A 16,735-nucleotide genomic window follows, 5' to 3' on the forward strand; every position below is an offset into this window, starting at 1 on the left:
CCTCCACCAGGGGACCAGGTTCACAACCCGGCTCCTCCACCAGGGGACCAGGTTCACAACCCGGCTCCTCCACCAGGGGACCAGGATCACAACCTGGCTCCTCCACCAGGGGGACCAGGTTCACAACCCGGCTCCTCCACCAGGGGACCAACGACACTACACGGCTCCTCCACCAGGGGACCAGCTACACAACCCAGCTCCTCCACCAGGGGACCAGCAACACAACCCGGCTCCTCCACCGGGGACCAGCGACACAACCCGGCCCCTCCACCAGGGGACCAGGTTGACTACCCGGCTCCTCCACCAGGGGACCAGTGACACTACCCCCGGCTCCTCCACCAGGGGACCAGTGACACTACCCGGCTCCTCCACCAGGGGACCAGGTTCACAAACCCGGCTCCTCCACCAGGGGGACCTGGTTCACAACCCGGCTCCTCCACCAGGGGACCAGGTTCACTACACGGCTCCTCCACCAGGGGACCAGCGACACTACCCCAGCTCCTCCGCCAGGGGGGCCAGCAACACAACCCGGCTCCTCCACCAGGGGACCAGCGACACTACCCAGCTCCTCCACCAGGGGACCAGCAACACAACCCGGCTCCTCCACCAGGGGACCAGGTTCACTACCCAGAGGGACAAGCATTTCTCACTGGATCCTCCGCCAGGGGTCACTACCCAGGCCTAGTATCTCTCTGTGGATCGGAGATGCTGTTGCGTTGAGTGTACGGCCTATCCTGGCCTCTGCAGTCGGGGTCTCAGGGAGCAGGGGTCAGCGTGGCCAGCATCTCTCACAGAGCAGCTCATTAACCCAGCGGCCAGCGCTAGGCAGCAGTAGGGAGCCGGTGGGTAGGCTGTTGCCACTACAGGTTAGTCACTGTGTGAGGAGTGTGTCGTGGCTCCGGACACTGTCCGTCCTGACGATACATGTGGGCCGGTGCAGGTTCAGCAGATGAATCAGTTCTTGTCGCTCCCCGTTTTAGCTCCTCAATCTGTGTTTTCAGCTGCCCATTCATCAGCTCGAGCCGCTCGGACTCCTGCGGACAACCAGACCAGAGGGGCAGTGAGTGACCGGTGGGGAGGGGTGGTGAGGGGAGAGGGGGAAAAGAAACCAGTGGGGGAGGGACGGTGACTGACTGGTGGGGGAGGGGGTAAGTGACCGGTGGGGGGGAGGGAGTTGAAGTGAGCGGTGAGGGGAGGGGCAGTGAGTGACTGGTGGGAGGAGGGGCAGTGAGTGACCGGTGGTGGGAGGCTCAGCACTGGACAGGGGATAGTGTGGTGAGTGACAGGGTAGCCTGTGGTGGGTGGGGGGCAGGGTTCTGAATGGGGGTGTCCCAGAGGGGCACCGAAGCCCTGGCGCAAGAGAACGTGTGGGTTCAGGAGAAGAGCCCAGTGTCAGTCACAGACCCCTCACCTTCTGCAGGAACTCGGTTCGCTCCCGCTTCTTGTTGCGACACCGAGCTGCCGCCACCTTGTTCTTCTCGCGCCGCCGTCTCCGTCGCTCGTCCTCCTCCCGGTCGTCCTGAGGGTTGGGGGTAGAAAGTGCCGTCGGTGAGATGGTCAGCCAGGTTAGAGGCCATTCACAGGGCAGGAAGGACCAGGCCAGCAGCACCACTTCCCCATCCCCAACAAAGTGCAGGGACAGCGTGCAAACCCAGGGACTGGCTCCGGGAGGCCACATCCACTCTATCATACACCCAGGGACTGGCTCAGGGAGGCCACATCCACTCTATCATACACCCAGGGACTGGCTCAGGGAAGCCACATCCGCTCTATCATACACCCAGGGATTGGCTCAGGGAGGCCACATCCACTCTATCATACACCCAGGGATTGGCGCCGGGAGGCCACATCCGCTCTATCATACACCCAGGGACTGGATCAGGGAGGCCACATCCACTCTATCATACACCCAGGGACTGGCTCCGGGAGGCCACATTCGCTCTATCATACACCCAGGGATTGGCTCAGGGAAGCCACATCCGCTCTATCATACACCCAGGGATTGGATCAGGGAGGCCACATCCACTCTATCATACACCCAGGGACTGGATCAGGGAGGCCACATCCACTCTATCATACACCCAGGGACTGGATCAGGGAGGCCACATCCACTCTATCATACACCCAGGGACTGGCTCCGGGAGGCCACATCCACTCTATCATACACCCAGGGATTGGCTCAGGGAAGCCACATCCACTCTATCATACACCCAGGGACTGGATCAGGGAGGCCACATCCACTCTATCATACACCCAGGAACTGGCTCAGGGAGGCCACATCCACTCTATCATACACCCAGGGATGGCTCAGGGAAGCCACATCCACTCTATCATACACCCAGGGGACTGGCTCAGGGAAGCCACATCCACTCTATCATACACCCAGGGATTGGCTCAGGGAGGCCACATCCACTCTATCATACACCCAGGGACTGGATCAGGGAGGCCACATCCACTCTATCATACACCCAGGGACTGGCTCCGGGAGGCCACATCCACTCTATCATACACCCAGGGACTGGCTCAGGGAGGCCACATCCACTCTATCATACACCCAGGGACTGGCTCAGGGAGGCCACATCCACTCTATCATACACCCAGGGACTGGCTCAGGAAGGCCACATCCACTCTATCATACACCCAGGGACTGGCTCAGGGAGGCCACATCCACTCTATCATACACCCAGAGACTGGCTCCGGGAGGCCACATCCACTCTATCATACACCCAGGGACTGGATCAGGGAGGCCACATCCGCTCTATCATACACCCAGGGACTGGCTCAGGGAGGGCCACATCCGCTCTATCATACATCCAGGGACTGGATCAGGGAGGCCACATCCGCTCTATCATACACCCAGGGATTCGCTCCGGGAGGCCACATCCACTCTATCATACACCCAGGGACCGGCTCAGGGAGGCCACATCCACTCTATCATACACCCAGGGACTGGATCAGGGAAGCCACATTCGCTCTATCATACACCCAGGGACTGGATCAGGGAAGCCACATCCGCTCTATCATACACCCAGGGATTGGCTCAGGGAAGCCACATCCGCTCTATCATACACCCAGGGATTGGCTCAGGGAAGCCACATCCGCTCTATCATACACCCAGGGATTCGTTCCGGGAGGCCACATCCACTCTATCATACACCCAGGGGACCGGCTCAGGGAGGCCACATCCACTCTATCATACACCCAGGGACTGCTCAGGGAGGCCACATCCACTCTATCATACACCCAGGGACTGGCTCAGGGAGGCCACATCCACTCTATCATACACCCAGAGACTGGATCAGGGAGGCCACATCCACTCTATCATACACCCAGGGACTGGATCAGGGAGGCCACATCCACTCTATCATACACCCAGGGACTGGATCAGGGAGGCCACATCCGCTCTATCATACACCCAGGGACTGGCTCAGGGAGGCCACATCCGCTCTATCATACACCCAGGGACTGGATCAGGGAGGCCACATCCACTCTATCATACACCCAGGGACTGGATCAGGGAGGGCCACATCCCCTCTATCATACACCCAGGGACTGGATCAGGGAGGGCCACATCCGCTCTATCATACACCCAGGGACTGGCTCCGGGAGGCCACATCCGCTCTATCATACACCCAGGGATTGGCTCAGGGAGGCCACATCCACTCTATCATACACCCAGGGGATTGGCTCCGGGAGGCCACATCCGCTCTATCATACACCCAGTGATTGGCTCCGGGAGGCCACATCCGCTCTATCATACACCCAGGGACTGGATCAGGGAGACCACATCCACTCTATCATACACCCAGGGACTGGCTCCGGGAGGCCACATCCACTCTATCATACACCCAGGGATTGGCTCAGGGAGGCCACATCCACTCTATCATACACCCAGAGACTGGCTCCGGGAGGCCACATCCAGTCTATCATACACCCAGGGACTGGCTCCGGGAGGCCACATCCACTCTATCATACACCCAGGGACTGGCTCAGGGCGGCCACATCCGCTCTATCATACACCCAGAGACTGGCTCCGGGAGGCCACATCCACTCTATCATACACCCAGGGACCGGATCAGGGAGGCCACATCCGCTCTATCATACACCCAGGGACTGGCTCAGGGAGGCCACATCCGCTCTATCATACATCCAGGGACTGGATCAGGGAGGCCACATCCGCTCTATCATACACCCAGGGATTCGCTCCGGGAGGCCACATCCACTCTATCATACACCCAGGGACTGGCTCAGGGAGGCCACATCCACTCTATCATACACCCAGGGACTGGATCAGGGAAGCCACATCCGCTCTATCATACACCCAGGGATTGGCTCAGGGAAGCCACATCCGCTCTATCATACACCCAGGGACTGGCTCCGGGAGGCCACATCCACTCTATCATACACCCAGGGACTGGCTCAGGGAGGCCACATCCACTCTATCATACACCCAGGGACTGGCTCAGGGAAGCCACATCCGCTCTATCATACACCCAGGGATTGGCTCAGGGAGGCCACATCCACTCTATCATACACCCAGGGATTGGCGCCGGGAGGCCACATCCGCTCTATCATACACCCAGGGACTGGATCAGGGAGGCCACATCCACTCTATCATACACCCAGGGACTGGCTCCGGGAGGCCACATTCGCTCTATCATACACCCAGGGATTGGCTCAGGGAAGCCACATCCACTCTATCATACACCCAGGGATTGGCTCAGGGAGGCCACATCCACTCTATCATACACCCAGGGACTGGATCAGGGAGGCCACATCCACTCTATCATACACCCAGGGACTGGCTCCGGGAGGCCACATCCACTCTATCATACACCCAGGGACTGGCTCAGGGAGGCCACATCCACTCTATCATACACCCAGGGACTGGCTCAGGGAGGCCACATCCACTCTATCATACACCCAGGGACTGGCTCAGGGAGGCCACATCCACTCTATCATACACCCAGGGACTGGCTCAGGGAGGCCACATCCCCTCTATCATACACCCAGAGACTGGCTCCGGGAGGCAAAAATCCACTCTATCATACACCCAGGGACTGGATCAGGGAGGCCACATCCGCTCTATCATACACCCAGGGACTGGCTCAGGGAGGCCACATCCGCTCTATCATACATCCAGGGACTGGATCAGGGAGGCCACATCCGCTCTATCATACACCCAGGGATTCGCTCCGGGAGGCCACATCCACTCTATCATACACCCAGGGACCGGCTCAGGGAGGCCACATCCACTCTATCATACACCCAGGGACTGGATCAGGGAAGCCCACATTCGCTCTATCATACACCAGGGACTGGATCAGGGAAGCCACATCCGCTCTATCATACACCCAGGGATTGGCTCAGGGAAGCCACATCCGCTCTATCATACACCCAGGGATTGGCTCAGGGAAGCCACATCCGCTCTATCATACACCCAGGGATTCGTTCCGGGAGGCCACATCCACTCTATCATACACCCAGGGACCGGCTCAGGGAGGCCACATCCACTCTATCATACACCCAGGGACTGGCTCAGGGAGGCCACATCCACTCTATCATACACCCAGGGACTGGCTCAGGGAGGCCACATCCACTCTATCATACACCCAGAGACTGGATCAGGGAGGCCACATCCACTCTATCATACACCCAGGGACTGGATCAGGGAGGCCACATCCACTCTATCATACACCCAGGGACTGGATCAGGGAGGCCACATCCGCTCTATCATACACCCAGGGACTGGCTCAGGGAGGCCACATCCGCTCTATCATACACCCAGGGACTGGATCAGGGAGGCCACATCCACTCTATCATACACCCAGGGGACTGGATCAGGGAGGCCACATCCCCTCTATCATACACCCAGGGACTGGATCAGGGGAGGCCACATCCGCTCTATCATACACCCAGGGACTGGCTCCGGGAGGCCACATCCGCTCTATCATACACCCAGGGATTGGCTCAGGGAGGCCACATCCACTCTATCATACACCCAGGGATTGGCTCCGGGAGGCCACATCCGCTCTATCATACACCCAGTGATTGGCTCCGGGAGGCCACATCCGCTCTATCATACACCCAGGGACTGGATCAGGGAGACCACATCCACTCTATCATACACCCAGGGACTGGCTCCGGGAGGCCACATCCACTCTATCATACACCCAGGGATTGGCTCAGGGAGGCCACATCCACTCTATCATACACCCAGAGACTGGCTCCGGGAGGCCACATCCAGTCTATCATACACCCAGGGACTGGCTCCGGGAGGCCACATCCACTCTATCATACACCCAGGGACTGGCTCAGGGCGGCCACATCCGCTCTATCATACACCCAGAGACTGGCTCCGGGAGGCCACATCCACTCTATCATACACCCAGGGACCGGATCAGGGAGGCCACATCCGCTCTATCATACACCCAGGGACTGGCTCAGGGAGGCCACATCCGCTCTATCATACATCCAGGGACTGGATCAGGGAGGCCACATCCGCTCTATCATACACCCAGGGATTCGCTCCGGGAGGCCACATCCACTCTATCATACACCCAGGGACTGGCTCAGGGAGGCCACATCCACTCTATCATACACCCAGGGACTGGATCAGGGAAGCCACATCCGCTCTATCATACACCCAGGGATTGGCTCAGGGAAGCCACATCCGCTCTATCATACACCCAGGGACTGGCTCCGGGAGGCCACATCCACTCTATCATACACCCAGGGACTGGCTCAGGGAGGCCACATCCACTCTATCATACACCCAGGGACTGGCTCAGGGAAGCCACATCCGCTCTATCATACACCCAGGGATTGGCTCAGGGAGGCCACATCCACTCTATCATACACCCAGGGATTGGCGCCGGGAGGCCACATCCGCTCTATCATACACCCAGGGACTGGATCAGGGAGGCCACATCCACTCTATCATACACCCAGGGACTGGCTCCGGGAGGCCACATTCGCTCTATCATACACCCAGGGATTGGCTCAGGGAAGCCACATCCACTCTATCATACACCCAGGGATTGGCTCAGGGAGGCCACATCCACTCTATCATACACCCAGGGACTGGATCAGGGAGGCCACATCCACTCTATCATACACCCAGGGACTGGCTCCGGGAGGCCACATCCACTCTATCATACACCCAGGGACTGGCTCAGGGAGGCCACATCCACTCTATCATACACCCAGGGACTGGCTCAGGGAGGCCACATCCACTCTATCATACACCCAGGGACTGGCTCAGGGAGGCCACATCCACTCTATCATACACCCAGGGACTGGCTCAGGGAGGCCACATCCCCTCTATCATACACCCAGAGACTGGCTCCGGGAGGCAAAAATCAACTCTATCATACACCCAGGGACTGGATCAGGGAGGCCACATCCGCTCTATCATACACCCAGGGACTGGCTCAGGGAGGCCACATCCGCTCTATCATACATCCAGGGACTGGATCAGGGAGGCCACATCCGCTCTATCATACACCCAGGGATTCGCTCCGGGAGGCCACATCCACTCTATCATACACCCAGGGACCGGCTCAGGGAGGCCACATCCACTCTATCATACACCCAGGGACTGGATCAGGGAAGCCACATCCGCTCTATCATACACCCAGGGACTGGATCAGGGAAGCCACATCCGCTCTATCATACACCCAGGGATTGGCTCAGGGAAGCCACATCCGCTCTATCATACACCCAGGGATTGGCTCAGGGAAGCCACATCCGCTCTATCATACACCCAGGGATTCGTTCCGGGAGGCCACATCCACTCTATCATACACCCAGGGACCGGCTCAGGGAGGCCACATCCACTCTATCATACACCCAGGGACTGGATCAGGGAGGCCACATCCACTCTATCATACACCCAGGGACTGGATCAGGGAGGCCACATCCACTCTATCATACACCCAGGGATTGGCTCAGGGAAGCCACATCCGCTCTATCATACACCCAGGGATTGGCTCAGGGAGGCCACATCCACTCTATCATACACCCAGGGACTGGATCAGGGAGGCCACATCCACTCTATCATACACCCAGGGACTGGCTCCGGGAGGCCACATCCACTCTATCATACACCCAGGGACTGGCTCAGGGAGGCCACATCCACTCTATCATACACCCAGGGACTGGCTCAGGGAGGCCACATCCACTCTATCATACACCCAGGGACTGGCTCAGGAAGGCCACATCCACTCTATCATACACCCAGGGACTGGCTCAGGGAGGCCACATCCACTCTATCATACACCCAGAGACTGGCTCCGGGAGGCCACATCCACTCTATCATACACCCAGGGACTGGATCAGGGAGGCCACATCCGCTCTATCATACACCCAGGGACTGGCTCAGGGAGGCCACATCCCCTCTATCATACATCCAGGGACTGGATCAGGGAGGCCACATCCGCTCTATCATACACCCAGGGATTCGCTCCGGGAGGCCACATCCACTCTATCATACACCCAGGGACCGGCTCAGGGAGGCCACATCCACTCTATCATACACCCAGGGACTGGATCAGGGAAGCCACATTCGCTCTATCATACACCCAGGGACTGGATCAGGGAAGCCACATCCGCTCTATCATACACCCAGGGATTGGCTCAGGGAAGCCACATCCGCTCTATCATACACCCAGGGATTGGCTCAGGGAAGCCACATCCGCTCTATCATACACCCAGGGATTCGTTCCGGGAGGCCACATCCACTCTATCATACACCCAGGGACCGGCTCAGGGAGGCCACATCCACTCTATCATACACCCAGGGACTGGATCAGGGAGGCCACATCCACTCTATCATACACCCAGGGACTGGATCAGGGAGGCCACATCCACTCTATCATACACCCAGGGATTGGCTCAGGGAAGCCACATCCGCTCTATCATACACCCAGGGACTGGATCAGGGAGGCCACATCCACTCTATCATACACCCAGGGACTGGATCAGGGAGGCCACATCCACTCTATCATACACCCAGGGACTGGCTCAGGGAGGCCACATCCACTCTATCATACACCCAGGGACTGGCTCAGGGAGGCCACATCCACTCTATCATACACCCAGGGACTGGCTCAGGGAGGCCACATCCACTCTATCATACACCCAGAGACTGGATCAGGGAGGCCACATCCACTCTATCATACACCCAGGGACTGGATCAGGGAGGCCACATCCACTCTATCATACACCCAGGGACTGGATCAGGGAGGCCACATCCGCTCTATCATACACCCAGGGACTGGCTCAGGGAGGCCACATCCGCTCTATCATACACCCAGGGACTGGATCAGGGAGGCCACATCCACTCTATCATACACCCAGGGACTGGATCAGGGAGGCCACATCCCCTCTATCATACACCCAGGGACTGGATCAGGGAGGCCACATCCGCTCTATCATACACCCAGGGACTGGCTCCGGGAGGCCACATCCGCTCTATCATACACCCAGGGATTGGCTCAGGGAGGCCACATCCACTCTATCATACACCCAGGGATTGGCTCCGGGAGGCCACATCCGCTCTATCATACACCCAGTGATTGGCTCCGGGAGGCCACATCCGCTCTATCATACACCCAGGGACTGGATCAGGGAGACCACATCCACTCTATCATACACCCAGGGACTGGCTCCGGGAGGCCACATCCACTCTATCATACACCCAGGGATTGGCTCAGGGAGGCCACATCCACTCTATCATACACCCAGAGACTGGCTCCGGGAGGCCACATTCAGTCTATCATACACCCAGGGACTGGCTCCGGGAGGCCACATCCACTCTATCATACACCCAGGGACTGGCTCAGGGCGGCCACATCCGCTCTATCATACACCCAGAGACTGGCTCCGGGAGGCCACATCCACTCTATCATACACCCAGGGACCGGATCAGGGAGGCCACATCCGCTCTATCATACACCCAGGGACTGGCTCAGGGAGGCCACATCCGCTCTATCATACATCCAGGGACTGGATCAGGGAGGCCACATCCGCTCTATCATACACCCAGGGATTCGCTCCGGGAGGCCACATCCACTCTATCATACACCCAGGGACTGGCTCAGGGAGGCCACATCCACTCTATCATACACCCAGGGACTGGATCAGGGAAGCCACATCCGCTCTATCATACACCCAGGGATTGGCTCAGGGAAGCCACATCCGCTCTATCATACACCCAGGGACTGGCTCCGGGAGGCCACATCCACTCTATCATACACCCAGGGACTGGCTCAGGGAGGCCACATCCACTCTATCATACACCCAGGGACTGGCTCAGGGAAGCCACATCCGCTCTATCATACACCCAGGGATTGGCTCAGGGAGGCCACATCCACTCTATCATACACCCAGGGATTGGCGCCGGGAGGCCACATCCGCTCTATCATACACCCAGGGACTGGATCAGGGAGGCCACATCCACTCTATCATACACCCAGGGACTGGCTCCGGGAGGCCACATTCGCTCTATCATACACCCAGGGATTGGCTCAGGGAAGCCACATCCACTCTATCATACACCCAGGGATTGGCTCAGGGAGGCCACATCCACTCTATCATACACCCAGGGACTGGATCAGGGAGGCCACATCCACTCTATCATACACCCAGGGACTGGCTCCGGGAGGCCACATCCACTCTATCATACACCCAGGGACTGGCTCAGGGAGGCCACATCCACTCTATCATACACCCAGGGACTGGCTCAGGGAGGCCACATCCACTCTATCATACACCCAGGGACTGGCTCAGGGAGGCCACATCCACTCTATCATACACCCAGGGACTGGCTCAGGGAGGCCACATCCACTCTATCATACACCCAGAGACTGGCTCCGGGAGGCCACATCCACTCTATCATACACCCAGGGACCGGCTCAGGGAGGCCACATCCACTCTATCATACACCCAGGGACTGGATCAGGGAAGCCACATCCGCTCTATCATACACCCAGGGACTGGATCAGGGAAGCCACATCCGCTCTATCATACACCCAGGGATTGGCTCAGGGAAGCCACATCCGCTCTATCATACACCCAGGGATTGGCTCAGGGAAGCCACATCCGCTCTATCATACACCCAGGGATTCGTTCCGGGAGGCCACATCCACTCTATCATACACCCAGGGACCGGCTCAGGGAGGCCACATCCACTCTATCATACACCCAGGGACTGGATCAGGGAGGCCACATCCACTCTATCATACACCCAGGGACTGGATCAGGGAGGCCACATCCACTCTATCATACACCCAGGGATTGGCTCAGGGAAGCCACATCCGCTCTATCATACACCCAGGGACTGGATCAGGGAGGCCACATCCACTCTATCATACACCCAGGGACTGGATCAGGGAGGCCACATCCACTCTATCATACACCCAGGGACTGGCTCAGGGAGGCCACATCCACTCTATCATACACCCAGGGATTGGCTCAGGGAAGCCACATCCACTCTATCATACACCCAGGGACTGGATCAGGGAGGCCACATCCACTCTATTATACACCCAAGGACTGGCTCAGGGAGGCAACATCCACTCTATCATACACCCAGGGATTGGCTCAGGGAGGCCACATCCACTCTATCATACACCCAGGGACTGGATCAGGGAGGCCACATCCACTCTATCATACACCCAGGGACTGGCTCAGGGAGGCCACATCCACTCTATCATACACCCAGGGACTGGCTCCGGGAGGCCACATCCCCTCTATCATACACCCAGGGACTGGCTCAGGGAGGCCACATCCACTCTATCATACACCCAGGGACTGGCTCAGGGAGGCCACATCCACTCTATCATACACCCAGGGACTGGCTCAGGGAGGCCACATCCACTCTATCATACACCCAGAGACTGGATCAGGGAGGCCACATCCACTCTATCATACACCCAGGGACTGGATCAGGGAGGCCACATCCACTCTATCATACACCCAGGGACTGGATCAGGGAGGCCACATCCGCTCTATCATACACCCAGGGACTGGCTCAGGGAGGCCACATCCGCTCTATCATACACCCAGGGACTGGATCAGGGAGGCCACATCCACTCTATCATACACCCAGGGACTGGATCAGGGAGGCCACATCCCCTCTATCATACACCCAGGGACTGGATCAGGGAGGCCACATCCGCTCTATCATACACCCAGGGACTGGCTCCGGGAGGCCACATCCGCTCTATCATACACCCAGGGATTGGCTCAGGGAGGCCACATCCACTCTATCATACACCCAGGGATTGGCTCCGGGAGGCCACATCCGCTCTATCATACACCCAGTGATTGGCTCCGGGTGGCCACATCCGCTCTATCATACACCCAGGGACTGGATCAGGGAGACCACATCCACTCTATCATACACCCAGGGACTGGCTCCGGGAGGCCACATCCACTCTATCATACACCCAGGGATTGGCTCAGGGAGGCCACATCCACTCTATCATACACCCAGAGACTGGCTCCGGGAGGCCACATCCAGTCTATCATACACCCAGGGACTGGCTCCGGGAGGCCACATCCACTCTATCATACACCCAGGGACTGGATCAGGGAGGCCACATCCGCTCTATCATACACCCAGGGACTGGCTCAGGGAGGCCACATCCGCTCTATCATACATCCAGGGACTGGATCAGGGAGGCCACATCCGCTCTATCATACACCCAGGGATTCGCTCCGGGAGGCCACATCCACTCTATCATACACCCAGGGACCGGCTCAGGGAGGCCACATCCACTCTATCATACACCCAGGGACTGGATCAGGGAAGCCACATCCGCTCTATCATACACCCAGGGACTGGATCAGGGAAGCCACATCCGCTCTATCATACACCCAGGGATTGGCTCAGGGAAGCCACATCCGCTCTATCATACACCCAGGGATTGGCTCAGGGAAGCCACATCCGCTCTATCATACACCCAGGGATTCGTTCCGGGAGGCCACATCCACTCTATCATACACCCAGGGACCGGCTCAGGGAGGTCACATCCACTCTATCATACACCCAGGGACTGGATCAGGGAGGCCACATCCACTCTATCATACACCCAGGGACTGGATCAGGGAGGCCACATCCACTCTATCATACAACCAGGGATTGGCTCAGGGAAGCCACATCCGCTCTATCATACACCCAGGGACTGGATCAGGGAGGCCACATCCACTCTATCATACACCCAGGGACTGGATCAGGGAGGCCACATCCACTCTATCATACACCCAGGGACTGGCTCAGGGAGGCCACATCCACTCTATCATACACCCAGGGATTGGCTCAGGGAGGCCACATCCACTCTATTATACACCCAAGGACTGGCTCAGGGAGGCCACATCCACTCTATCATACACCCAGGGATTGGCTCAGGGAGGCCACATCCACTCTATCATACACCCAGGGACTGGATCAGGGAGGCCACATCCACTCTATCATACACCCAGGGACTGGCTCAGGGAGGCCACATCCACTCTATCATACACCCAGGGACTGGCTCCGGGAGGCCACATCCCCTCTATCATACACCCAGGGACTGGCTCAGGGAGGCCACATCCACTCTATCATACACCCAGGGACTGGCTCAGGGAGGCCACATCCACTCTATCATACACCCAGGGACTGGCTCAGGGAGGCCACATCCACTCTATCATTCACCCAGAGACTGGATCAGGGAGGCCACATCCACTCTATCATACACCCAGGGACTGGATCAGGGAGGCCACATCCACTCTATCATACACCCAGGGACTGGATCAGGGAGGCCACATCCGCTCTATCATACACCCAGGGACTGGCTCAGGGAGGCCACATCCGCTCTATCATACACCCAGGGACTGGATCAGGGAGGCCACATCCACTCTATCATACACCCAGGGACTGGATCAGGGAGGCCACATCCCCTCTATCATACACCCAGGGACTGGATCAGGGAGGCCACATCCGCTCTATCATACACCCAGGGACTGGCTCCGGGAGGCCACATCCGCTCTATCATACACCCAGGGATTGGCTCAGGGAGGCCACATCCACTCTATCATACACCCAGGGATTGGCTCCGGGAGGCCACATCCGCTCTATCATACACCCAGTGATTGGCTCCGGGAGGCCACATCCGCTCTATCATACACCCAGGGACTGGATCAGGGAGACCACATCCACTCTATCATACACCCAGGGACTGGCTCCGGGAGGCCACATCCACTCTATCATACACCCAGGGATTGGCTCAGGGAGGCCACATCCACTCTATCATACACCCAGAGACTGGCTCCGGGAGGCCACATCCAGTCTATCATACACCCAGGGACTGGCTCCGGGAGGCCACATCCACTCTATCATACACCCAGGGACTGGCTCAGGGCGGCCACATCCGCTCTATCATACACCCAGAGACTGGCTCCGGGAGGCCACATCCACTCTATCATACACCCAGGGACCGGATCAGGGAGGCCACATCCGCTCTATCATACACCCAGGGACTGGCTCAGGGAGGCCACATCCGCTCTATCATACATCCAGGGACTGGATCAGGGAGGCCACATCCGCTCTATCATACACCCAGGGACTGGATCAGGGAGGCCACATCCACTCTATCATACACCCAGGGACTGGATCAGGGAGGCCACATCCACTCTATCATACACCCAGGGACTGGATCAGGGAGGCCACATCCGCTCTATCATACACCTAGGGACTGGCTCCGGGAGGCCACATCCGCTCTATCATACACCCAGGGACTGGATCAGGGAAGCCACATCCGCTCTATCATACACCCAGGGATTGGCTCAGGGAAGCCACATCCGCTCTATCATACACCCAGGGACTGGATCAGGGAGGCCACATCCACTCTATCATACACCCAGGGACTGGATCAGGGAGGCCACATCCACTCTATCATACACCCAGGGACTGGATCAGGGAGGCCACATCCACTCTATCATACACCCAGGGACTGGCTCAGGGAGGCCACATCCACTCTATCATACACCCAGGGACTGGATCAGGGAGGCCACATCCACTCTATCATACACCCAGGGACTGGCTCAGGGAGGCCACATCCACTCTATCATACACCCAGGGACTGGCTCCGGGAGGCCACATCCACTCTATCATACACCCAGGGATTGGCTCAGGGAGGCCACATCCACTCTATCATACACCCAGGGACTGGCTCAGGGAGGCCACATCCACTCTATCATACACCCAGGGACTGGCTCCGGGAGGCCACATCCACTCTATCATACACCCAGGGACTGGCTCAGGGAGGCCACATCCACTCTATCATACACCCAGAGACTGGATCAGGGAGGCCACATCCACTCTATCATACACCCAGGGACTGGATCAGGGAGGCCACATCCGCTCTATCATACACCCAGGGACTGTATTTGGGAGGCCACATCCGCTCTATCATACACCCAGGGACTGGATCAGGGAGGCCACATCCACTCTATCATACCCCCAGGGACTGGATCAGGGAGGCCACATCCACTCTATCATACACCCAGGGACTGGATCAGGGAGGCCACATCCGCTCTATCATACACCTAGGGACTGGCTCCGGGAGGCCACATCCGCTCTATCATACACCCAGGGATTGGCTCCGGGAGGCCACATCCACTCTATCATACACCCAGGGATTGGCTCCGGGAGGCCACATCCGCTCTATCATACACCCAGTGATTGGCTCCGGGAGGCCACATCCGCTCTATCATACACCCAGGGACTGGATCAGGGAGACCACATCTACTCTATCATACACCCAGGGACTGGCTCCGGGAGGCCACATCCACTCTATCATACACCCAGGGATTGGCTCAGGGAGGCCACATCCACTCTATCATACACCCAGAGACTGGCTCCAGGAGGCCACATCCAGTCTATCATACACCCAGGGACTGGATCAGGGTGGCCACATCCACTCTATCATACACCCAGGGACTGGATCAGGGAAGCCACATCCACTCTATCATACACCCAGGGACTGGCTCAGGGAGGCCACATCCACTCTATCATACACCCAGGGACTGGATCAGGGAGGCCACATCCACTCTATCATACACCCAGTGACTGGCTCAGGGAGGCCACATCCGCTCTATCATACACCCAGGGACTGGATCAGAGAGGCCACATCCACTCTATCATACACCCAGGGACTGGATCAGGGAGGCCACATCCACTCTATCATACACCCAGGGACTGGATCAGGGAGGCCACATCCACTCTATCATACACCCAGTGACTGGCTCAGGGAGGCCACATCCGCTCTATCATACACCCAGGGACTGGATCAGAGAGGCCACATCCACTCTATCATACACCCAGGGACTGGATCAGGGAGGCCACATCCACTCTATCATACACCCAGGGACTGGATCAGGGAGGCCACATCCACTCTATCATACACCCAGGGACTGGATCAGGGAGGCCACATCCACTCTATCATACACCCAGGGACTGGCTCCGGGAGGCCACATCCACTCTATCATACACCCAGGGACTGGCTCAGGGAAGCCACATCCACTCTATCATACACCCAGTGACTGGCTCAGGGAGGCCACATCCGCTCTATCATACACCCAGGAACTGGATCAGAGAGGCCACATCCACTCTATCATACACCCAGGGACTGGATCAGGGAGGCCACATCCACTCTATCATACACCCAGGGACTGGATCAGGGAGGCCACA

General features: G+C 58.1%; 1 protein-coding gene across 1 annotated transcript in view; it reads right to left on the minus strand.

Annotated features, from left to right (window-relative positions):
* Positions 1-396: 396 nt before the first annotated feature.
* Positions 397-16,735, minus strand: part of jdp2b (Jun dimerization protein 2b) — a 55,781-nt gene continuing 39,442 nt past the window's right edge. The window contains 3 exon segments of the mRNA XM_073039137.1: positions 397-970; positions 972-1,034; positions 1,412-1,519. Of these exon segments, the coding sequence (XP_072895238.1) occupies positions 872-970; positions 972-1,034; positions 1,412-1,519 (270 nt within the window). The 3' untranslated portion in view covers positions 397-871.

Source organism: Hemitrygon akajei, chromosome 3, assembly GCF_048418815.1.
Source record: "Hemitrygon akajei chromosome 3, sHemAka1.3, whole genome shotgun sequence".
Taxonomy (NCBI): domain Eukaryota; kingdom Metazoa; phylum Chordata; class Chondrichthyes; order Myliobatiformes; family Dasyatidae; genus Hemitrygon; species Hemitrygon akajei.